At 41.3% G+C, this 24,459-nt stretch overlaps 1 protein-coding gene across 1 annotated transcript in view; it reads left to right on the top strand.

The window, feature by feature from the left end:
- LOC126412138 (regulator of nonsense transcripts 1) overlaps positions 1–24,459 on the top strand; it is a 119,251-nt gene that overhangs the window by 24,085 nt on the left and 70,707 nt on the right. The window contains exon 5 of the mRNA XM_050081587.1: positions 12,041–12,253. Within this exon, the coding sequence (XP_049937544.1) occupies positions 12,041–12,253 (213 nt within the window). The remainder of the gene's footprint in view (positions 1–12,040; positions 12,254–24,459) is intronic.

The raw sequence follows: 24,459 nt of genomic DNA, 5'->3' as shown, positions 1-24,459 counted from the left end.
AATAAGAAATCAGTGGTTGAGCCCTTGGACATTGTGGACAAGTGTTTTGCATCTGATAGCATAAAAAGTGTGTTGTGCACTAGGAACTGCTTCCAAGTGATGCGTCCATTAGTTGGCCCACTGGACTCTCATTCAGGAGGATGACAGTTCAAACCCACATCCAGCCATCGTGGCTTAGGTGTTCTGTGGTTTCCCAAAATGGCTTCAGGCAAATGTTGAGATCGTTCCTTAGATGGGCATGGCCGATTTCCTTCCCCTTCCTTCCCTAATCCGAGCTTGTGCCCTGTCCCTCATGACCTCATTGGCGACGGTACGTCAAATACTAATCTCCTCCTCCTCCTCCTCCTCCTCCATTACCTGGAATTTGCTGACAATGACTGAGATGCCTTTCAGTCACAGTGTGAGCACAACAAGTGTCACCACCTTGTGATAACACCTGCCTGCACACTGCTGATTTCAGGAAAAAGCAATCCAGGAGAATGTTCAGGAATTCACCTGCCACACATTTACTATTCAGATATTTTGCCCTCAAACATTTTCCATTCCCCACTTCTTATGGAACAACCATCAAGAAAATTCTGTTTCAGTTAAATTTGATTTTCAAATTTGGCTTGACGACACTCTCAACTTTGATGAACAAGTGGGTTTCTACCAGCATGGAACCAGTAAACTACCTGCGCATTGCTAGACTGTTTTTAATGTGAGAAAATTTATATCAATTTCCATTATGTATAATGTAAGTGTTCAGTAAACCAATGTGAGACGCTTTTGAAATAACAGAAATGAATTACATTTTACCATGAAAACCTTATGTCAAAACTAATATTTTAATAATATATGAAGTATCTGTAACATGATGGCTTGATGATCGATGGTCTAGTTGGCTTCACTTATGCTCATGCTGGAGATACTGAACAGCCCTCCTTACTGGATGGCTGCAGTGTTTTCACTGCAGAGTTGGCAGCCATCTGTCGTGCTCTTGAGCACAGGTGAGCATTCCTCTTCTGTAGTGACTCCTTAAGCAACCTTAATGCTCATGACCAGTGCTTTCCTCACCATCCTTCAGGAACAGACTATCCAGGAGTCTGTTTCTGCACTAAAAAACCGTGACATTGAGTGGCCTTCACTTGGACCCCAGGACATATCGGAATCCCGGGAAATAAACTTGCTGACAGGCTGGCCAAACAGGCTACCGGTAAACCAACTCTGGAGATCGGCACACCCGAGACTGATTTCCAATCAGTCTTAAAGTTTTTGGAATCTGGAGTACTGAATGGTGCATCCTAAGGACACTAAATAAAGTACATGTTAGCAAGGAGACAACGAATGTGTGGAGGTCCTCCATGTGAGCCACTTGCATGGCTTCTGTTGCCTTGTGCCGGCTCCACATCAGCCACACTTGGCTGACTCATGGTCGCCTCCTCTGTTGTGAGTAACGCTGTGGTTCCCACTTGACTGTTGTCCAAATCTTGTTGGATTGCCCAATTTTAGCCACCCTTAGGCGGACGTTTAACCTTTCCACCACACTGCCTACTGTATTAGGAGACAGTGCCTCAATGGCTGATCCAGTTTTATTTGTGAGGGGGGGGTTTTTATCACACAAACTATGGGTGAGCATCTGGCGTTCTCTCCTAGGCATTCACCCTCACTCCCTTTTAACTCTTTCTCACTCTTTCTTAGCTGTTAGTTTGCTTGGTGTTTGTCTTTTCTCTGTCTGTTTCTCTGATCTTGCCTTTTATGCTGGAGATTTTAGTGTATTGCAGAGTGGCTGGCTCATCTTTTAGTGTGGTCAGCCATCATAATCCATCTGCTATATTGTTTTAATACCTTCTGCTGCTTTTTCCCTTTTAGTGCGTGTTTTCTTCTTTTGTCTTGCTTCTTTCGTTTTCTCTCTGTGTGGTTCCCAGTTTTCCGCCTTTCTTACCTTCCCGGAGTCATTTGGGGAGTGGTTTTACTTTGTGAACCATTTGAATGTGGAAAAAGGAACTTTTTGACCCTGTAGTTTAGTCTTCTTCTCTCCAAACCAACCAACCAACCAACCATTCATTCATTCATTCATTCATTCATTCATCTGTAACACAAGTGCGCCTAAATAAACACAAATTAAGCACTGCGGACTCCAAAATGCTCTCTGTGTTCTGCCCTGTGTCATACTTAAGTATAATGGAACTGTGGCAGTTGTTGTAGACGCATAAAGAAAACCTGTTAATAAAATATTCAGTTCCAGCAATAAACAAATAAAATTGTTTTTGCACATAAACCAAAAGTTATGATGGCAGAAGCAGAAAAAAGCATTATCAAGTATGCAGTATCATACAGTTTTCTTGTTCTTATACTACGAGGTACTGAAAGTAGAAAGAAGGCTTATTGTGGTGAAGTTTACTTAAGATTTCCTTGCAGAGTTTTGGTCTGGCTGTTTGTAGGTCTGTTACATAATAAGTAGGAAGTTGGCCTTCCAACTAAGAGCCAATGAATCCTTCATATTACAGTTCGGCTCCATTACCTTAGAGCGAGTGAACAATTGCGGCATTAATCTCTCCCTTATGACCCCATTGGTACTTAGGACAGATAAATTGCAACATTAAATATGAGTCACAGTTTCTGAGTAGAATGACTCACATGAACTACAAACCATTTGGATGTCACACTTTTAAGTGAAAATTGCTGAGAGTATTCAGTCAAAATGATATGAAAATGTCAAGTGAATTTAGCAGTATAATTCCATGTTGCCCAGGAAGTGAATCAATGGTGACAGAGTTGCCAAACATATTCTGTGTTGTTGCCATCTTTGTTATCCTACCAACAGGAAACACCTATTTCCACAGTTAATGTGTTTCTTGAACAGGCTCGGATAAAGTCAGAATACCAAAGTATAAGCCAATGAGTTTTATTCCCATTTCTGTACTTCCGGTTAAGGACAAGAATGTGGTTACTAATAATACATGCAGTGACAGCAAACTAAACATCATAAGTCAATAACTGTCACAATTGTTTTTGTTTTTCTGTGTAACGGTACTGAAGACTGAAAGCCCATTCATAGATGATTCACATTTTTGAATCATAGCAAGTGGTTATATTGTAAACCTTACTAGTCAACAACACATCCTACAAACATAATTATAAGAAAGATTCTTTTTTTAATACCACCACCATTAGAACTACCCCAGAACATAGAAACACAAATGGAAAAAGCAATATAGCATTAATTGCAGAAATGATCATCCACAGAGAGACTGCATGATATAATTTCAAATCAAGAAGTCTACTGTGCAAGAAAACTATACACAGCGGCTGAAAAAGTTGGCTCAGAACGGCAAAGAAAATGAAGTAAAAGTGTCATACAGTCTATAAATACTGAAAGAAATAAAAGTATCATCTACTCACAATGTTTACAATGCAGCAGCTGCTGACAATTTGTAAATAAAGGCAAAAATGTGCCTATGTTGAAGAATGTTTCAGCTTGGAAGTATGCTTAAGACAGAAACAATCCAGCAGCTGAATGTGGTGCTCCTTTCTCGTCCAGTGCCTCTCATTCGTCAGAGGTGTTGCTAATTTAGCCCCTGATCATGTCATATGAATGACACCTCTAGTCTGTCATGTATTCGTATGAGAATTGTCAAGATGTAATGCAATTGCATAGATGGACATATGGTTGTGGAATTTGCAGAGACTATTGATACGCTGCTAATTCATGAGCATAAACTACCACTACTTTATTTTAACAAGGTCATTGTTAGCTGGATTATTATCCATATTTAATTTGTGCCTATGAAAGAATTGCTCAACATTGTATGGATAGTATCAGCATCCTGACAAGATAAAGCAATGTGCCAGACAAAGACTCAAACTTGAGACTTTTCCCTTTCTTGGGCAGTTGGAAGATAGGAGGTTCGGTAGTGGTGGAAGTAAAGCTTTGAGGACAGGTCGTGAGTTGTCTTTGGGTAGTTCGGTCAGCAGAGCACGTGCCTGAAAAAGACAAACATCCTGAATTTGAATCTCAGACCAGCACACAGTCTTAATCTGCCAGGAAGTTTAAAGTTTCAAGTTTTACAGTATGCCACACCACCGTTTGCACTCACTCCCACATCTCAACTACCAAGCTCATTGTAGATCTCTCATAAATTATCACACTAGATGCAGTTCCTCTTTCTGTTTCCTTCATGTAGTAGCTAAACGCTTTTGGCAGAGAGATGTTGCAGAATGGCGTGTCACCATTAGTAGTGGATAAATGAAATTGTTTAATTTCAACCCATTAAATGTTAAGACATCTAAAATCTTTGGAAAAGGTTACAAACTGTTGAAAAGGTTTAATTACCTCTTCATGTTGGCTGGTGGGCGTGTTCATTTTTCCCTGGATATTCATGCTCACCAGCTAGTGTTCAACTTAAAAAAAATCTAGGATGACCGAATCGTGAAAAATTAGACTGATAAATATGCATGCAGTCTGGTAACCTCATGATTAATATCCCCAGATAAAATATCGTTAAGGAGTTATAAATTGTTAAAGCAACAGATTTAGATTATATAAGAGAGAAACATATTAGATATTTGTGCACCAAAACAATGTGTAGCTTCCATACATTTTCCCATGCTTTTTCCCCTAAATGACAAACTTAATCCTAATAAGCATCACAGATGTCGTTGTAGGAATATATTCGAGACTGACTTAGATAGATTGCGGTCACAATTGTGGTTGTCACCACCACAGATGCGGAGCAGTAATGCATGCAACTTCACTACTCTGTTATGCCAATAGAGCTTAAGTTATTGGCAGGCCCTGATCAACATCCAACAGTTCAATAATAACTAAATAGTGTAGATAAGGATCACCAACTGCATCTTGCCTTTCAGGAGAGGTATAACTATCAGCTGTGCAGCAATTTGACATGTTCACTTAAGTTCCAGATTTCCGCCATTGAATAAGAAACAAATCTCTCCCAGTCTCCACTTAACCCCAACGACCACCATGTGTTCTTATCAGACATATCAACGAAAAGTCCAACAGTAACAGTGAAAGAAAAGAAACAAGTTACCCGTACGAAGTCATGTAATTTAACTAGCTTCATAATGATAGTTAACTCCCAATGTTAGTTATTTGCCCTACAAGGCTCCCTTTGATTAATAACATCAATATCTTCAAAGTCTCCATGTAAGCTACTTTTAAGACCAAAATTGCCGGTTATTTATCAGTTTTGGAGGCTGCAACCCTCCTCTGTTTAGTAATAATACCTCGCATTCAGAAGTCTGAAACTGGTTATGAAACTAAACACCTGGATATAGAAATAGCCTGTACTTTCTGTAGTCTTCATGCACTCCAAACATTTGTGTTGCGAAAGTGTTGTACTGGATGAAAATATACTCTTTGATACAATTGTGGTCCCCTTGGTTTCCTCTGGGAGGAGACAAAGTGGTTATTATAACACAAAATATTAGTTCACTGCATGTAAACATAGATAAGATGAATAGAGTTTTGTAGTTGTTGTGGTCTTCAGTCTGAAGACCATGCTACTCTATCCCGTGCAAGCCGCTTCACTTTCGAATAACTAATCTCTTGGTTCTCCCTTGTGTGATCTTACACCCCCCCCCCCCCCCCCCCCCCCCCCCCATTTTTCCCTCCAGTACTAAATGGGATTCCTTGATGCCTCAGAATGTGTCGTAACAACAGATCCCTTCTTCTAGTCAGGTTGGTTCCACAAATTTTTCATTTTTCTCCACAATTCTTTTCAGGATCACCTCATTAGTTACATGATCCACCCATCTAATCTTCAGCATTGTTCCGTACCACCACATTTCAAAAGGTTCTATTCTCTTTTCATCTAAACTGTTTATCATCCATGTTTCACTTCCACATGTGGCAACACCCTAGACAAATACCTTCAGAAAAAACTTTCTAATACTTAAATCTGTGTTCAGTGTTCACAAATTTATCTGCTTCTGAAATTCTTTTCTTGCCATTGCCAGTCTACATTTTATATCCTCTCTGCTTCGGCCATCATCAGTTATTTGGTGCTCAAATAGCAAAACTCGTCTACTATTTTTGGTACCTCTTTTTCCTAATCTTGATTCCCTTAGCATCACCTGGTTTAATTCAACTACATTCCATTATCCACTTTTTGCTTTTGTTGATGGCCATATTTTATCCTCTTTTCAAGACCCACTCCATTCCGTTCAACTACTCTTCCAAGTCCTTCTCTGTCTCTTACAGAATTACAATGTCATCAGAAAACCTCAAAAGTTTTTTTTTTTTTTTTCTCTTTCTTTTCCCTGAACTTCAATTCATACTCCAGATTTTTCTTTGACATCCTTTACTGCTTGCTCAGTGTACAGATTGAATAAAATCAGGGACAGGCTACAACCCTTCTCAGCTTGTCAACATTTAATACTGCTATCTGACTTGTGTACAAGTTATGAATAGTGTTTCACTTTCTGTATTTTACCCCTACTACCTTTAAAATTTCAAAGAGAGTATTTCAGTCAACATCGTCAAAAGCTTTCTCAGAGTCTGTAAATGCAAAAAAAAAGTTTAGATTTGCCTTTCGTTAACATATCTTCTAAGAGAAGTCAGAGGTTCAGTATTGCTTCACGTGCTCCTACATTTCTGCAGAATCCAAACTGATCTTCCCCGAGTTCGGCTTTTTTTAAAATTTGTGTTAGTATTTTGCAGTGATGACTTAAAAAGCTGATAATTCAGTAATTTTCACACCTGTCAGCAACTGCTTTCCTTGGAATTGTAACATTCTTCTTGAAGTCTAAGGTATTTCACCTGTTTAGTACTTCACGCAGACCAGATAGCAGAGAGTCGTCATGGCTGGCTCTCCCAAGGCTATCAGGTGTTCTGGTGGAATGCTATTTCTGGGGCCTTGTTTTGACTTACGTCTTTCAGCACTCTGTGAAATTCTTCTCACAGCATCATACCTCCCATCTCCTCTTCCCGTACATCCTCTTGCATTTCTATAATATTGCACTCAAGTTCATATACCTTGTACAGACCCTTTATATTCTTCTTTCACCGTTCAACTCTCCGTTCTTTGCTTAAGAGTGGTTTTCCATCTGTGGCTTCGATATTTATACAGCTGCTTCTCTTTCCCTCAAATGCCTCTTTAATTTTTATGCACTCGGTATCTGTTTTTCCCCCCTAATGAAATATGCTTCCAAATCCTGACATTTGTCCTCTAGCCATTCCTGTGAGGCAGTGTTAAATTTCCTGTCAATCTCAGTTTTTAGACATTTTTATGCCCTTTCGCCTGCATTTTTATTTGTTCTCCCTCCTTCACTTTTTACAGCACATTTCCACAGGAATCTGATGAGTATTCATACTATCTCTGAACTAATGTTCACTTGACATAAACAAAATACAAGTGTCTCAGTCAGAGTACATTTAACACTAACTTTCTTGTTGGTTTCTTCCTAATACGTTCGATCACACAGCTGCTATTCCAGAAGATCATACTGTCATCTTACTAGATGATTGCAGACAGGGCTGAGCATTACTGTGCTTGGCTGTAAGTAGAACAGCTGATGCAAAGGTGTTATGAAATGTTTCGGGGTGTGGCTACGTGGGTGTCGCTCGTGCATTGATGCGGCTTGTAGTGAATATCTTTTTCTGATGTTGGGTTGCAAGGTACCAGTGTTACTTTGGCACATTGCTCTTCGGCTGACACCACAGAAAGTACTGTGCTACCAAAATTAATCACAAAGTGCTGTATCCCTTAGGTCTCTATGACCCATCTTGACTCGTGGAGGAGGACATTCGTGGACACCCCAATTCTTAAAATTCCCAGCGGCTCTTGAAATTCTTGAAGATTTATGAATTTTTCCCAATCTTTGGTTTAGCTACTGTTCGTCATCTTGTTGCAATGATGGTGTTTGCTTCAATCTAGTTCCCTAGGCACCTAAAAGCTACTAAATTAATGTGCTGCAGTCTTGTTTGTAAGTATTGTGACCTTACAGGAAACCTTCACATCAACTCCAGGCCAGGCATCGAAAGTTGTATTTCATTGTTAATGCCTGGATACAAATGGAGACATCTATCATATGTACCACATAGGTTTCTAGCTTGTTAAATTCATTGAAACAACCACAACCTGACCCATTGATAAGGGAAATACTTCTCAACCACTGATTGAAAACTGAGCTGGTGCAAATTAGTCCTCTGCATACCAATTGCTATAGGCTCATAAATGAAGCCACTAAATAGTTTCGTGTTCCCAGTACAGTGATCTGTGACTTCCTCCGCAAGATATGGAACTGAGGTTACCAGGAGCCTCTCAGTATAATATGCCTCAAGGCATTCTCTGTATTTCTTGAGCTTTGTCGTAAGTATAGAGGTTTACCAAAAGAAAGACATTCTCGTAACCCAACAAATAGGCATCACCATTCTGCTGTCATGAAAGTTGTCTTATATTTTGGTTTAACTCAGTGGAACCAGCGCCTGAAACAACAATAAACCATCCTGGACTTTTAAAGGCCATGCATTTATAGCTTTCTGGTAACTATAGTTCACATTGCTCACAAAGCAGCTGTGTAACATGCTCAGACATAAACTGCTTTGTTACTACCATGATACATCATCGGAAATGGTTGACGACTTAACCTATATTACTGCCTGCTTCGTATCAGCTTTTCTGATTGGAGGTCTTGCTGTTGCTTTGAAGGTAAATGCTTAAGGCAAGTACGAATATTCAATGTCTAGTCATTTCCTTCGAATGGGCTGAGTGATTTTCACTTAAGGTGTGAAACCAAGTTATTAAAATTATGGTGTCCGATCAGGAAAGGTGCTCCACACAGAAACTGTACCTAAACTCATATTTTACACTGTGATTTACCCGTATTAGCCACCAGTGGAACAATAAGGTAGATATGAATGCTGCAGTTGGTTGCTAGCACTGAGGCAACAGTATTGAGATGTAAAGGAAAGGCTACATTTGCTGCCAGTTCTAATGAAGCCCCAGCTGTCTGCTTATTGTGTGACAGAGGTACAAAAAGCCAGATAAAATATCAATAACAAAAACTTGCAAAAACTTCTCCAGCATAAGTACTCTCACTACTTTGTGTCCTGTAATGTAAGGGTGTAAAGTGTATGATACAGCAAATTCATAATGCCTTTCCTTGCTTCCGCTGCCATAATTTTTGGTTTTTGTAAACACACAATTTTATGAAGTTGTGGAACTGAACAATTCATTGACTGGGTTACTTTGTGCATCTGTTTGAGTTGCCACAGTTTCATAATGTGAGGATGACACTAAATGAATACCATTTCAAAGTCCAAAGAATCTAATGTATTATTAATTTGTATTGATTTAGGCACGCTTGTGTTGCGTTAACATAGACTTTCATCATAACAATATTATGAAAAGGAAAGTTGCTACTCACCATATAGCGGAGATGCTGAGTAGCAGAGAGGCACAACACAAAGACTGTCACAAATAAATAAAGCTTTTGGCCATTAAGGCCAACAACAACAACAACAACAACACACACACACACACACACACACACACACACACACACACAAACTACTGTTACGCCTACCTGCGACTCAGTGTCTCTTCTGTATGGTGAGTAGAAACTTTCTTTTCATAATATTGTTACATCCCATCCTGGATTTTCCATTGTTTGCCTTTTGTCATAAGGTGGTTGTTGTACGTTGTAATTCATTTATATACTTTTATATAATTCATTTTATATACTGCATAGTTCGGTAGTACATTGAACACTACAGGAAATATGAGAGAGAAATCTGTCATCAGCAATGTATTCTCTCACATTATCTGATAATGTTCAGGTAGTTCACAGATTCCATGCCTGTGGAGACATACTGGTTCATAGTTAAATATGTTTTCCAGCTAAGTTTGAAGGATATTTTTGCCCAAAAGGAATTTCCTTCATAGTTGCTCCATAAGCTGTGGAGGGGAGTAAACATTTGGGGGGCAGAAAACAAGAATAATAAGAGTTGGGGATGACTTCCAAAACAAACTCAACTCCTGGATGGTTCTTTTGTGAAATCAGCAGAGGACAGGCAGGTGTTATCATGCAGTTCTGTTTGGCATTTTTTGATAAAATGTCAATGAAAGATGTCTGTCATTGGTAATGAATGCCAGCTGATACGGAGACTCCCTGGGGAGCATTTCGTAATGCACATCACCGTTTTTATGCCATCAGGTGCAAAGTATTAAGTCATTAAAACTCCTCTTTGCCTGAGTACATCTTTTTCTTTTTTTTTTGGGGGGGGGGGGCAGCTATTAATTTCTTATTAATTGATTAGCAATGGAATAAGTAATGGAATTCAGGTAAATTGCTTGGCTTTTGCGGATGATTTTGCAATACTTTCAGAAAACCTGACAGAAGCAGTTATTCAAATAAACCTTCTGGAAAAAAATAGCAAACAGAACTGGCCTCAAAACTTCAGCTGAAAAAACAAAATGCATGGCAAATATAAAAAAATGCACCAAAATTCATAGAAACACAGATAGGTAAAATAGAGTGAGTAAATAAATTTAAATATCTTGGAGAGACTGTACAACAGAATGGATTAGAAAACTCTGCAGTAGATGCAAGAATTAACAAAATAGGAAGAGCATATGTTTTGACCAAAAATATTTACAATAAGAAATGAATATCTAGAAAAACAAAACTAAAACACTACACCACAGTGGTACGACCCGAATGTTTATATGGATCTGAATGCCTAACGATGAACTATAAGATGGACAAACTAGAGGTACTGGAGAGAAGGATTATTAGAAAAAGAACGGGTGCAATACAAACTGCAGATAGTTGGAAAATAAGAAGTAATGAGGAGATCTACAAAACTATAGAGGAAAAATATCTGAAGTAATGGTCAAACGAAGATTAACGTTTTTCGGACACACCTACCGAATGGATGGAAATAGACTAACAAAACAAATACTCCTATATTTCCGGAAGAAGAAATCAACAATAGCATGGATTACAGAAGTAAGGAAAGATCTAAAAAGAAACATCAAAGAATCAGAAATAGCAGAAAGAAACCGTTTTAAAAAAATTACTAAATTTGGAAGGCTTTCGAAGCAGAAGAAATAAAAACTCGGGTACAACATGGACAGAAAAAAGGAAGAGACTTCATGGAGAGAAAATGAGGGAATACTGGAAAAAATGGGAAACAACAACAAAGAAAGAAGAGGAACTGAAGTTATTAACGTGATCCTAGTTGGTCAATACTGCCAGTTACATTACTGGGTGCACACTTTTACTGTCCCCTCTGTAATCAGTAGAAGTTAGCTGACTTTGTGCCACTCAGGAATGCTTGCGCTCATTGCCAGCCATAGCTACCTAACAGTTTTGTGCACTGTAACAATAAGTAGTTGATATTATTTACAGAAATAAGTGACATGTACTTGGTCCTTGCAGTGACTCACTATCAACTTTTGTGTCACTTTTGTGATGCATTAGTACATTACATGTTTGTTTCTTTTCTAACGTATAAGCAATGAGCCGATTGCAAGCTTCCACTCCCAGCATCTTCCGACCAGGGGCCAAACACATGCATGCGACCAGTAGTAACCTCTACCAGCTGTCACTTCTACTACTCTGTACTGTAGTATAATGGCCATTTGGTTTTAGCACAGAGAAAACTGGAGTTACGGTTTTTCACTTGCAGAGATTTTTTTAAAAACATTTTCATTTTCTAAGGAATATGTCTGATGTGACAACTGCTTTGCCGAGCAAGGTGGCACAGTGGGTAGCACACTGGACTCTCATTCGGGAGGACAACGGTTCAATCTTGTGTCCTGCCATCCTAATTTAGGTTTTCCGTGATTTCCCTAAATCGCTTCAGGCAAATGCTGGAATGGTTCCTTTGAAAGGGCATGGCAGACTTCCTTCCCTAATGCGATGGGACCGATGACCTCGCCGTCTGGTCTCCTTCGCCAAATCAACCCAATCCAACAACTGCTTCACAAATTCTTCTAAACATTTAAATATTAAGAAGCAAAAACAAAGTATATTTTTTTAGTATTTTTTCTTTGCAAATTTCACTCAGTGCAAAAATTTAATAATTCAGGGACCAGGAACAGTGGAAACCACTGATTGCAGACAGATGCTTCCTTACATGGCTGGTGAAGATCCCTCTGGAACAAGAGCAGTTGCGTGCAAGACAGATAACAGCTCAGCAAATAAATAAGCTAGAGGAACTCTGGAAAGACAATATTGATGCAACGTTCCAAGATTTGGAGAAACCTGGTGTGGATGAAGAACCACAACAAGTTTTATTGAGGTACTTTTGCAAGTTACATTACTTAAGTTACCTACTGAAATGTGTCATTATGATAGTTTCATGAAGTTTCAGTTGTGACTTTTTGAGTTCACATTTTTTGTTGTGGTTAGTTACTTTGTTTCTGAGCTTTTGTGTGAATCTTAACTGCCTCAGGAAAATTGTTATTTCTTAATGTGTTTGATGTTTCTTAATGTGTTTGCAGTGAATACAGTGTATTCGTATAAGTACCTATTTTGCATGTGCAGCAATAGCATTATATTCTGTAGTATTAATTTATGCTGCAAAAGCATGAAAGTTCACTGGGAGGCTGAAATTGGGAAAAAGAGACCTAAAAGTGCTAGTGTGATATCCTATATGGAGAAGAAAAAAGCAAAGCATGATTTAACAGGAAGTATTACAAAAAATAATTTGTTGTGAAATTTTTATGAAAGCAGAAACTTGCCAATTATGTTAAATTTGTTTGTGTGGCTATCTTCCGCAGCAGCTGTTAATCTGTTACTGTTGGTTTTCTGTCTTGAGCTGACTGCAAGAGAGAGTGGTTTATTCAGTAGTAGTACATTTAGTACCTGTTATATGAGTTCTAGCAAATGATCGAGAAAAAAGACTCTTGCACCAAGTGAATTCTTTGCTGAAATAAGTTTGTACACTTGGCAGCACAAAAATTGGCCAGTGGAAATCTCAGCCAGAGTTAAGTCCAGTACAGTAATGAAATGAGTGAAATGCTGCATGCCATATTTTTCTATTTATATTGGGAACATGCAGGTGAGGAAATACTATTTCAAAAATTACAGGAAACTGATCTTGTCAGTTTTATGCACATATTTATTTCCCTGTAAGAGAGACAGTATTCGGGCTCAGCAATTTGTTGTCTATGAAGCTCTCCATTGTGTTACAAGGAAACACATTTTGATGATGTGCAGCTAATTTTCTACAGAAGGTGCAATGAATTTTTGGCTGCAAATCACTTCAGGTTAAGAATGCCATTCCTGATGTGAAGTTCGTCTGCTTTATTTCTTTGTTGATTGTCCTTGGTGCCGACGTACTGCATTGCTACACTGGCTGAAAAATGGGGTTTGTAATTTCAACACTGACTACTGTAAATAATGTAGCCAACAAGTGCGCAGTTGCGTTTCACAGTTCTTTACTTTTATTGTTCACAACCCCCGAATATTACAGTTATATGCCCAGTGCACTAATGTTTAACTTTCGATAAGCCTCATTGCAGGAAAACACTCATATGCTGCTACAGTAGTTTACTGTTGAACATCTACAAGCAGTAAAAACCTAACCACATAGTTCAGTTTTTTCAGGACAATAAGGTACATATTAAACAGACACTATCATTGTTTAAAACATGGCTTGTTTGTATTACACTTATTTCATAGTTAAGTTAATCGCATTGTTGTTGCTGTTGTAACAAATACGTGTTCGTCGTCTGAAACTTGGCCATGGACTGACTTGTCTCGGGACCAAAAATCTGTCCCTTATACATCCTCACAATAACAGGCACTGAACCTATAGATTGTTCATTGTTTAATTTATAGAAATTGCAATTGAAACTTCTCATTAAATTAACTGAATACATCAAAAACTTCCTTCTCTTTTAACAGTTTGTCTTACTTCAAGGGTTAAGCTGAATTATTTGTTTAAATGATGAAATTAACAGATATCGTTACGCAAACAATACTTCTGACAAAACTGTTAATTACTTTGGAATTAATTAAGGGCTGGCTTTGCTAAGATGTTTTCAAATAAATCCAAATAGATCCTTTAAGAATACTATTAGTTGTTTCTCCAAATGTTTATAATTAGTACAGAATTTATATTTGTTTATAAGTCAACAATAGAATTTAATTTACGAAACAATTACTGATTTCACCCTATAATGAAAGATACTAGCTAATAATAGTCAAAATAAATTAGAAAATCAATTACACACATAAAATTAAGCACACAATTAGACCTGGTGGTATATTCTTTAAAACGGAGGGACAATCTCTCTCTCTCTTATGAAAACTCAGATTATACTCATGTATGTTAATGGTAATTAGTGAAAAGTAAATTTTAAGGAGGCAGATGGCAAAACAAGAGGGGAAGTAAAAATATCCGAGCTAGCTTCACCACACTGGGTTGAAGAATAAATTTACTATCTGTATTTGACATAAAACACGAGAATTAATCACACAGAGTCACAGATATTACACAGTAATAGGCTAACAGTGTGTTGTGCCAATTCAGAACTGCAAGCACACCATTCGTTTTCTAATAGCCAGTGACAGTATAAGAGTGAGTTCAGATGCCAGCATTACATCACTTTCAATCAAGTCACATTATTCATGTGCAATGCCTCACCATCAATGGGCTATTCGTACTTGCGTCATTGCCCTTGTGGAGGAAGGGAATTTAATGACATCGGAGACCAGGGCATTGTACAGTGTTTCTGGATGACGATGGATAAACTGTTATCAAGACACTGGAGAACGCAGTTGGTTTTGGGTACTGGACTTTGAAGGAGAGGCTTTGTGATGACCATCAACTCTAACGATCAACATTTGCCAAGGAAAGTGTCAGTCATGACTGGTGGAATGTGATATTTTCAGATGAATCAGCATTGTGTTCAGTCACTGGTGGTTTAGTTAGAATATGCAGGCTGCAGTCTACCTGTTTTGACCTCAAATACATCCAGTGGCCATTTGTCTAAGGCAGTTCGTGGCTAGATGTGTTCCTGTGAACTTCGAATGCTTCGCAGGATAGATGGTACACATGATGCTGCCTAGTATACCTGTGTAATACATAATATTGTGGTCCAGTCTGTGTGACAACTATCTTCTGCAGGTGTAATTTGTTCAGTGCAAGACCAGTTCCTTATAAACCTATCAGCTATGATGCAGCAGTGGTTTGCAGAACAGAATGAGCTTTCTCTTTCCAATTGGCCATCCCCTGCACCGCATCTAATCCCTGCTGAAAATGTGGGCAGAGATCAAATGAACCATGTGAGAAAACTGACGGGACCCTGTGCAAAGAACCCTTGATGGCCCTGGAATACCTACGTGGGAGAAGGTGGCAGCAAATAAGATTTATTACTGATCTCTCTTCCTTGCAAACTGCAAACAGTCACAGAATTAGTAGGTCTTGAACAGGATAAGTGCCAAGCCATTCTGAGGGCTGAAAATATCTTCATAAGATCTGTGAACAGTTTGTTCTATTAATTTTGTGATAGCTGCTGAAACAAATTAATGGAGTAATGTGTGCAGCGAGAGATTGCATTAAGGCAGATATGAAACAAACCTAGTCACCATGCAGTTGCATACTATACCGTCAACTACGCCACTGAGCATTATGCTGCAGTTGTTGGCCTTTAGATACCTCTTACCGCTTTTGACTCCATGCTAAGTATCAAGTTGTCCTACTACTACAATCACAGTTAGTGTTCTTTACTTTCATGGACACATCTGTGCACACCATAATGTGATTGGCCCCTTTGTAACAAGGCAGGTAATTCATATATCAGCAATTGCTTTTTTTGTGCTGTCATATGTACTAAATCTTACTCTGTCGTCTATTTATAGAAGTAAAATATTAAAATACATCCAGCTGGAGAGCTCACAATTCCAAACAAGTTATTCTGGCTTACACCTAGGATTAGCTACTAGGGGTTGACAAGAAATTGTACATTTGTCATTATCAAAGTGATTGAGAAGTTACAGATATTATAATAACTACTGTACAGAATCTGGCTGCAAGTTCAGTCACATCTAGAAGGAGAGTTCTGTCACATCTAGAAGTCGCAAGCAGCATTTAACATTCAGAGCTGTGTGCCGTTTGTTTGGCGAAGTTTGTACTTCTTTCGAAGGAGGTTTGGTTCATGCTATGGAAGTATAACACACTTATGGTTTAATGATCCAAAAAGCTAATTTATTCTGATAAAAATTTTATGCTTGGTAATCTGTCTGGCAGCAGCACTAAAATGCATGGCTCCAATTTTATATTGGACATTCCCCACCACTGTAAGTGGTGTCACATAGTCCAGTAGATGTTTAGTTAGTCTTTTTCCAGGTAATCTGTCTAGGTGTCCATAGAACTTCATTCGTATCTTTCTGCTGTCAGGTTTGATGTTTGATAATTTTTCTGTTGTCTCAGTGGTTTGCAGTCTGTATCCATCATGTGTGTATTGTGGTCCCAGAATTTTTTAAATAATCTTTCTCACTACTTCCTTAATTTCTTGTAAACCTAGTTTTCAATTCATTGCGTGTGTTACACTTCCATGTGTGACTGTCGGTTTGATTACTGTGTTGTTGTACCTGATTTTAGTGCCTTTTGACAGGCATTTCTGGGTTATACAAATTTGGAACGAATCTGGAAGCTTTCTTGATTTTCTGCAATCCGTTTTTTTTGTGCTATTTCGGGTTTATTAATTTCATGGAGATACTTAATGTTAGTCTGTTGATTTCACCATAATTTGTTTTATGTTTCGGAATACCTAACTTGGAACATGATTGTCTTCTCCTGGAGATTTGGAGGCCAATCTTCTCTACACATCCTTTGAGGGTCTAGATTCCTTTTTTAGAACCATTTCCCATTCTTTCATTACTTCGCATAAACCTAATTTGAGTAACAGTGGTGAGATTCCATTTCCTTGTCTTCTGTTTTAATTAAGAATGGTTCCAAAATTTCACGTATGAAATTAATTTTTGATTTGGTTTCTGTCAGTGTTTGTTCAGTCAGTTTTAGAGTTTCAGTGTCTAGTCGACGTTCTTCTAGAGTATTACATAGAGATCATCTATCTATAAAATTGTATACTTTCTAAAAATAAATGAATGTGCAAACTATTGGTTTCGACCTGATTGCTTTAATTTTTAAAATAATTTTAAATTTAAAGTTCTGTTCAGGCACAATGCATTAGGTTGGCGTGCCTGCTTGGTATGTTCCAGTTGTATTGTGCGCTCTTCAGGAGACAAGCGGATAAAATTTTGCAAATGATTGGCAAAAGTGAAGTGCCTCTGTAGTTGTTTACATTCAATCTCTCCCTTTTTGTGCAATGGATGAGTTAGTGCACATTTCCAATTCTCTGGAATATTTTCTGTCTTCCATATTTCATGGATGATTTTTGTGATTTCTTTTAAGGAATTTGAACAGAGGTTCTTCAGTAGTTCAGTTACATTCCGTCTTCTCCCAATGATTTATTATTTTTGAGCTTTCTAATGTGTGTGTAAATTTGTTCTTGAGTTGGTTGTAGTGAAGTGTCATTCCTGTGTTCTGTTTGTAAAGTGGGCAATCTCTTGCTGGTTTTGAGCAATTTAGAAGTTTTGGGAAATAATTTGGCCAATTCTGGACAATTTTCTTTGTTAGTTAGTGTCAATTTTCGATTATGTTTCCTAAAACAGAGGTTTCATGGAGTGTATCCTTCGGTTTGATTTGCAAATGTTTTGTAAAAGTTGTTTGTTTTATTGTTCCTAAAGTCTTCTTCAGTTGAGTTTAGCTGTTCATTAAGATATTTTTTTCAGTTTATGTAAGTATTTTAGCTGTTTATTTTCTGACTTTGAAAAATTTATCATGGGTGGTTTCTGATTTGTCACAGTTGTAGTTTCAGAAGGCTCGTTATCTCTCTTCTATTACGTTATCACAATTTGAATTCCACCTCAGGTGTTTGGATTTTTTCTTTAGTGGGATCACTTCACTTAGTTTCTGTATAATTTTCTTCAGGGAATCTCTCCAGTTGTTTGTAGGTTGTTTTTTTCCCATAATTCCATAATCTTTAATTCTTGGATTTTCTTCAAATCTAATTTGGGAATTAGTGGTGGTTTCTTTCAGCATTTCCTTTGGTGTGAATTTGATTTTGACTCTGATAAGATAGTGGTCAGAATCTATATTTCCCCCTCTGCCAACGTGATCATCGTGTATCTCTTTTTGGAAATCGTAGGAGATTGCAACATGATCTATTTGGAAAAAAATGGAAATGAATGTATGGCATCAGGGGAAGTTAGGCCGCCAAGTGCAAGTCTTATTTCAGTCGACGCCACATTGGGCGACTTGCGTGCTGGTGATGAGGATGAAATAATGAGGAGGACAGCACAACACCCAGTCCCTGAGCAGAGAAAATTTCCAACCCGATCGGGAATCAAACCAGGGCCCGCTGGCGTGGGAGGCAAGCGCCTCACCATCCAGCTAAGCAGGTGGACATCTATTTGAAATTCACCTAGTTGAAGGATGGGGGATCACAATGTTTTCCTTTTTCTTGTGGGTCTTTCAAGTTATGTTGATATGCTTTTTAGATTGTTGTGTTGGCACAAGTCAATGAGTCACCCCCAGGGGTCCACAACTCTTTTGTGGATACGTGCGTAGCGAGCACAGGACCCCGAGCTAATGTGGCCCTCCTTCCTTTCCGGGCTGCATACCTTCCTTTTCCGCATCCTTCCCTATCCCCCCCCCCCCCCCCCCACCTCTGGCTCTTTCCTCCCCTTTCTCCCCCTCTGGGAGTATGGTTTGTGCCTGCGTCCGGAGACGGACGCTCGTAAATGTAACGCATTCTTCACCTTCTCTGCTTGTATGTCTTCATCCTTCCTTTGTCCTTCTCTTTTCCTTACCTCTTCTCTTTACCCTTTTCTCCGCTGCGGCGTTTGAGACCTCTCTTCTTTCCTTTCCCTTTCTTTGTTTTTCCCTTTCTCTTTCTTCCTCCCTGTGCGTGTCTGAAGGCCGACCCACGCGTTTTTGTGCGTAGCCGGTGACGGGGTAACGCGTAATTCCCCGCCCCAGGTAGACAGGTAGGACACGTACGTACCCCCTGGTAACGGCCAGGCCCAGGGAGGGGTGATTACCCGAGCTGATACCTTCCGAAAGTGCCGATTGGTCCCTCTGTCCGTTTGTCTGGAGGTGTGACCTGAGGTGTGAACAATCACCTAAGGCGGGAGTGCCCTCAGAGAGGGCCCCCACAAGGGAGGAGCGCGCCATCGGAGACGCCGGTAATCATGGGGGATTCTTCCGCAATGGTTTCCTCACCTTCCACTATGTCTGCTCACAAACGTCAGTTCACTGAGTCTCAGCCACAGACAGTTCTTCCATCGTTGCCACAGTTCCTTGTTGTTTCTCGGTCTGACGAAGGTCACGACTTCTCCACGGTCAACCCTTTCGTTATTCAGAAAGGTGTCGACGCAATTGCAGGTCCTGTAAAGTCTTGTTCCAGATTACGAAATGGCACCTTGTTGTTGTTAGAAACAGTCAGTGCCCTCCAGGCACGAAAATTGCTGCGTACTTCACTGCTGCACACTTTCCCTGTCCGGGTTGAAGCGCACCGCACTTTAAATTCCTCGCGTGGAGTTGTTCATACACGCTCCCTCGATGGATTGTCTGACGAAGAAATTCAGCACTACCTGTCTGACCAGGGCGTAACGGCTGTTCATAGAGTTATGAAAAGGGTTGACACGAACATCATTCCAACCCGCACTGTCTTCTTGACATTTGACAAAGTTCACCTCCCATCGAAAATCAAAGCAGGCTATGAGATAATTTCCGTTCGCCCTTACGTCCCAAACCCTACGCGTTGCCATCAGTGTCAGCGGTTCAATCACACCAGCCAGTTCTGTTCCAATCCAGCCAAATGTGTTACGTGTGGCAAGGATGCACATGAGGGTGCTTGTCCACCTCCATCCCCTCTCTGCATCAACTGTATGGGTGACCATGCTGCTTCCTCTCGAGATTGCCCCATTTTTAAAGACGAAAAGCTCATCCAGGAAATCGGAGTGAAGGAAAAGGTGTCGACCTTTGCTGCTCGAAAATTATTCGCCAGTTGACAGCCCACCGTGCCTCAGACAGGAAAACACAGCACTGTCCTTGCTTCTCCTCGACCAACAAAGGAGGCGGCCACGCAGACTTGCAACCTCACCTTTAATGCCACGGTCGTCAGATCGGCCAGCGCAAAGATCGCCTGTTCAACCTCACCACTTTCGCCTGCGCACTCTATGGCTCACCGTTCATCGGGTTCGAGCCCAAAAGTCAGACACCAAGACTTCGAAAAAAGAGCATACTCGTGAAAATTTTTTATGTACCCCAAGTTCACACCCATCGGTTCCTCCTTCATCTAAACATCATATTTCCAAGAAGGCTAATAAGAAACCCAGTGCATCTCCTTCTCCGCCAAGGTGTGTCCCATCTACAGCACCATCTGGCGGAAATCGCCCTCGGCCATCTTCTGTGTCGCCGAGGCGCACTGCTGGCGGCCGATCAACCGGCCGATCGCTGGTGGCAGGAGCTGCTCCTGAATAACCTATGGATCAGGATCTTCTGCCTTCGGCTGAATGCCATTCCATGCTGTCTGTCGCAAGCTCTGAGCAGTCGTTGAGTTGACGGCAACCTTGGTCAGATTCCTCCATTTTCTGTTCACCCTATGTCCATTATCCACTGGAATATCCGCGGCATTCGAGCCAATCGGGATGAATTGTCGATCCTCTTACGATCCTACTCGCCGGTCATCTTCTGTCTTCAGGAAACAAAGCTGTGTCCCCATGATCGCTTTGTTCTCCCCCATTTTCAGTCCGTCCGATTTTATCTCCCCTCTGTTGAAGGCACTCCAGCCTATGGAGTACTCATGATTCTTCTCCATGATACTCTCCATTATCACCCAATCCACTTAAACACTTCCTTCCAAGCTGTCGCTGTCCGTCTTTCCCTTTCTGGATATACCTTTTCTCTTTGTACTGTATACATTCCATCGTCCACACCAATGGCACGAGCTGATCTCCTTCATCTTCTTGGTCAGCTTCCACCCCCCTATTTGCTGGTTGGGGACTTCAGTGCCCACCACCCGCTTTGGGGATCTCCACATCCTTGTCCACGTGGCTCACTATTACTAGACGTCTTCCACCAAGCGAATCTAGTTTGCCTCAACACTGGGGTCCCTACATTTTTGTCTGCCTCCACGACAAATTTCTCTCATTTGGACCTTACGGTCGGTACTGTTCCGCTAGCTCGGCACTTCGAATGGTTCGCCCTTGATGATACACACTCGAGTGACCACTTTTCATGTGTCTTTAGACTGCAGCCTCAACCGCCATATATGCGCCCGCGACGCTGGAAGTTTGCCCAAGCCGATTGGACACTTTTTTCGTCTCTAACGACATTCGATGACCGTCACTTTCCTAGCGTCGACAATGAGGTCACACATATTACAGACGTTATTCTTACAGCTGCGGAACGTTCAATACCACACACCTCCAAATTGCCCCGGCGCCCCCCAGTTCCTTGGTGGAACGAGGCGTGCCGTGACACAATACGTGAGCGGCGACGTGCTCTTTGCGTTTTCCGCCACCATCCTACTTTGGCCAACTGCATCCGCTATAAGCAGTTCCATGCGCGATGCCGTCGCGTCATCCGCGATAGAAAGAAGTCAAGCTGGAAATTCTTTATTAGCTCATTTAACATCTTCATTCCCTCCTCGGAAGTTTGGAGTCGGCTTTGACGGTTATCAGGCGTGCCTAGTTTCTCCCCGGTCTCTGGGCTCACTGTCACGCGTGATACGTTAGTGGACCCCCGTCGCAATTTCTAACTCCTTGGGTAAACACTTTGCTGAGATTTCGAGCTCTTCAAATTACTCGCCAGCGTTTCTCCCGAAGAAACGTGCAGCGGATGCGCAACCTCTTGCTTTCTTCTCTCAAAATCGCGAAGGCTATAATACTGTTTTCTCCATGCGGGAACTCCAACATGCACTCTATTCTTCTCGCTCCTCCGCCCCAGGACCGGATGGTATCCACATCCAAATGTTGCTGCATTTATCAACCCATAGTCTGCGTTACCCCCTTCACATTTATAATCGAATTTGCACCGACAGTACTTTTCCCAGACGATGGCGGGAAGCTATCGCCGTTCCTGTTCCGAAACCTGGAAAGGACAAACATCTCCCCTCTAGCTATCGCCCCATTTCTCTCACGAGTAGTGTATGTAAGGTTTTGGAGCGTATGGTGAATTGCCGTTTAGCTTGGTGGCTGGAGTCCTGCAGTCTTTTAACACCTGCCCAATACGGTTTCCGAAAGCATCGTTCTGTAGTTGACCATCTTGTTTCTCTCTCTACTTATACCATGAACAATTTTCTCCGGAAACGCCAAACAGTAGCAATATTTTTTGATCTGGAGAGAGCATATGATACCTGTTGGAGGACAGGCATCCTCCGCACACTGTTCTCTTGGGGCTTTCGAGGTCGGCTGCCCCTTTTTCTTCGCGAATTTATGGCGGAGCGCACATTTAGAGTGCGGGTGAACACTTCTCTCTCCCGTACTTTCTCCCAAGAAAACGGGGTACTCCAGGGCTCCGTGCTAAGTGTTGTACTGTTTGCCATTGCCATAAATCCAATTATGGATTGTCTCCTTCCTAATGTCTCGGGCTCCCTCTTTGTGGACGATTTTGTGATCTTCTACAGCTCTCAACGGACCAGCCTTCTTGAACGACGTCTTAAAGGATGTCTTGATCGCCTGTACTCTTGGAGCATCGAAACTGGCTTCCATTTTTCTCCCAGTAAGACTCCTTGTGTTAATTTTTGGCGATGTAAGGAGTTTCTTCCACCCTCCTTACATCTAGGACCTGTCAACCTTCCGTTTTCGGACGTCGCTAAATTCTTGGGTCTTATGTTTGACAGAAAACTGTGCTGGTCCTCCCACGTTTCCCATCTTTCGGCTTGCTGTCTGTGATCCCTCAACATCCTACGTGTCCTGAATGGTACCTCCTGGGGAGCGGACCGAATGGTCCTTCTCCGCCTCTATCGCGCCTTAGTGCGCTCGAAATTGGACTATGGAAGCATAGTTTACTTCTCTGCTCGGCCGTCTATTCTTCGTCGTCTCGACTCTATTCACCACCGTGAATTACGTTTAGTGTCTGGAGCTTTTTACACCAGCCCTGTGGAAAGCCTTTATGCTGAGGCTGCTGAACATCCGCTGTCCGATCGGCGAGCAGTCCTTCTGAGTTGTTATGCTAGCCATCTGTGTTCCATGCCTGCTAATCCAGCCCATGACATTTTTTTTTGACGCCTCCTTTAATGTAGGGTATGCAGGCCGCCCCTCCTCCCTACTACCACCGGGAGTCTGCTTACGTCAACTGCTCCATTCTCTTTCCTTCCGCTTTCCTAAAACCTTCTTGACAACTTGGGGTACAGCACCGCCTTGGCTCCGTCCCCGGATCTGCCTGCTCCGTGACCTTTGTCAATTTCCCCAGGATGGTACCCCTTCGCTTGTTTATCGTCGGGCATTTGCTGCTCTATGTGCACAAATGAAGGAAGCCACGTTTATTTACACCAATGGTTCGAAAACATCGTTAGGTGTAGGGACTGCCTATATTGTTGGCGACACCCCAATTCAATTTCGGCTTCCCCACCAGTGTTTGGTTTATACTGCGGAGCTTTACGCTGTTCTCCACGCCATTAGCGGATACAGTATGTTATCTGCTCAGATTCTCTCAGCTCTCTCCTCAGTCCCCAAGCTCTTTATCCTGTCCCCCTCTGGTCCACAGGATTCAGGACAGTCTGCGCTTGCTCCACCTGGGGGGCGTCTCGTTGGCATTCCTCTGGCTCCCGGGACACGTTGGTATCTGTGGAAATGAGGTGGCCGATATAGCGGCCAAGGCTGCAGTCTCTCTTCTTCGGCCAGCTATTCAATCGATTCCCTTCGCCGATCTACGGAGCGGTTTATGTCGTCGTGTTGTTCTTTTATGGCACGCACATTGGTCGACACTTCCCCATAATAAATTGCGGGACGTGAAAGCTCTTCCTTGTGCTTGGACCTTTCCTCCCAAACGCGTCGTCGGGAAGAGGTACTTTTAACTAGACTCCGGATAGGGCACTGTCTTTTTAGCCATCGACATCTTTTAAGCGGCGATACTCCCCCACTCTGTCCCCACTGCTCTCAGCTGTGGACGGTAAGACACCTTTTAATTGAGTGCCCCTATTGTACTCCGTTACGCGCCCGTCTACAGCTGTCGCCTGATATATCGTCAATTTCAGCAGATGACACGCGCACGGCCGATCGCGTTCTCGAGTTTATTAGTGCCAGTGAAATGACGTCAGTCATTTGAAGCTTTTTTTGGGGTCAGCCAAACCCTTTCTGTAGTGGATTTTTAAGCCTTCCATCTGTTTTTAGTTTCTCCAATTTTTTGAGTTTCGTTCCCATTGCTGCTGGTTTCTACTGTTTCCTAAGTCACGGACCGGGCGCTAATAACCATAGCAGTTTTGC

This window comes from Schistocerca serialis, chromosome 7 (genome assembly GCF_023864345.2).
Source record: "Schistocerca serialis cubense isolate TAMUIC-IGC-003099 chromosome 7, iqSchSeri2.2, whole genome shotgun sequence".
NCBI classification, from domain to species: Eukaryota; Metazoa; Arthropoda; class Insecta; order Orthoptera; family Acrididae; genus Schistocerca; species Schistocerca serialis.
Note: the sequence above shows the minus strand (reverse complement) of the source record. Positions and strands in the feature narration are given on the sequence as shown.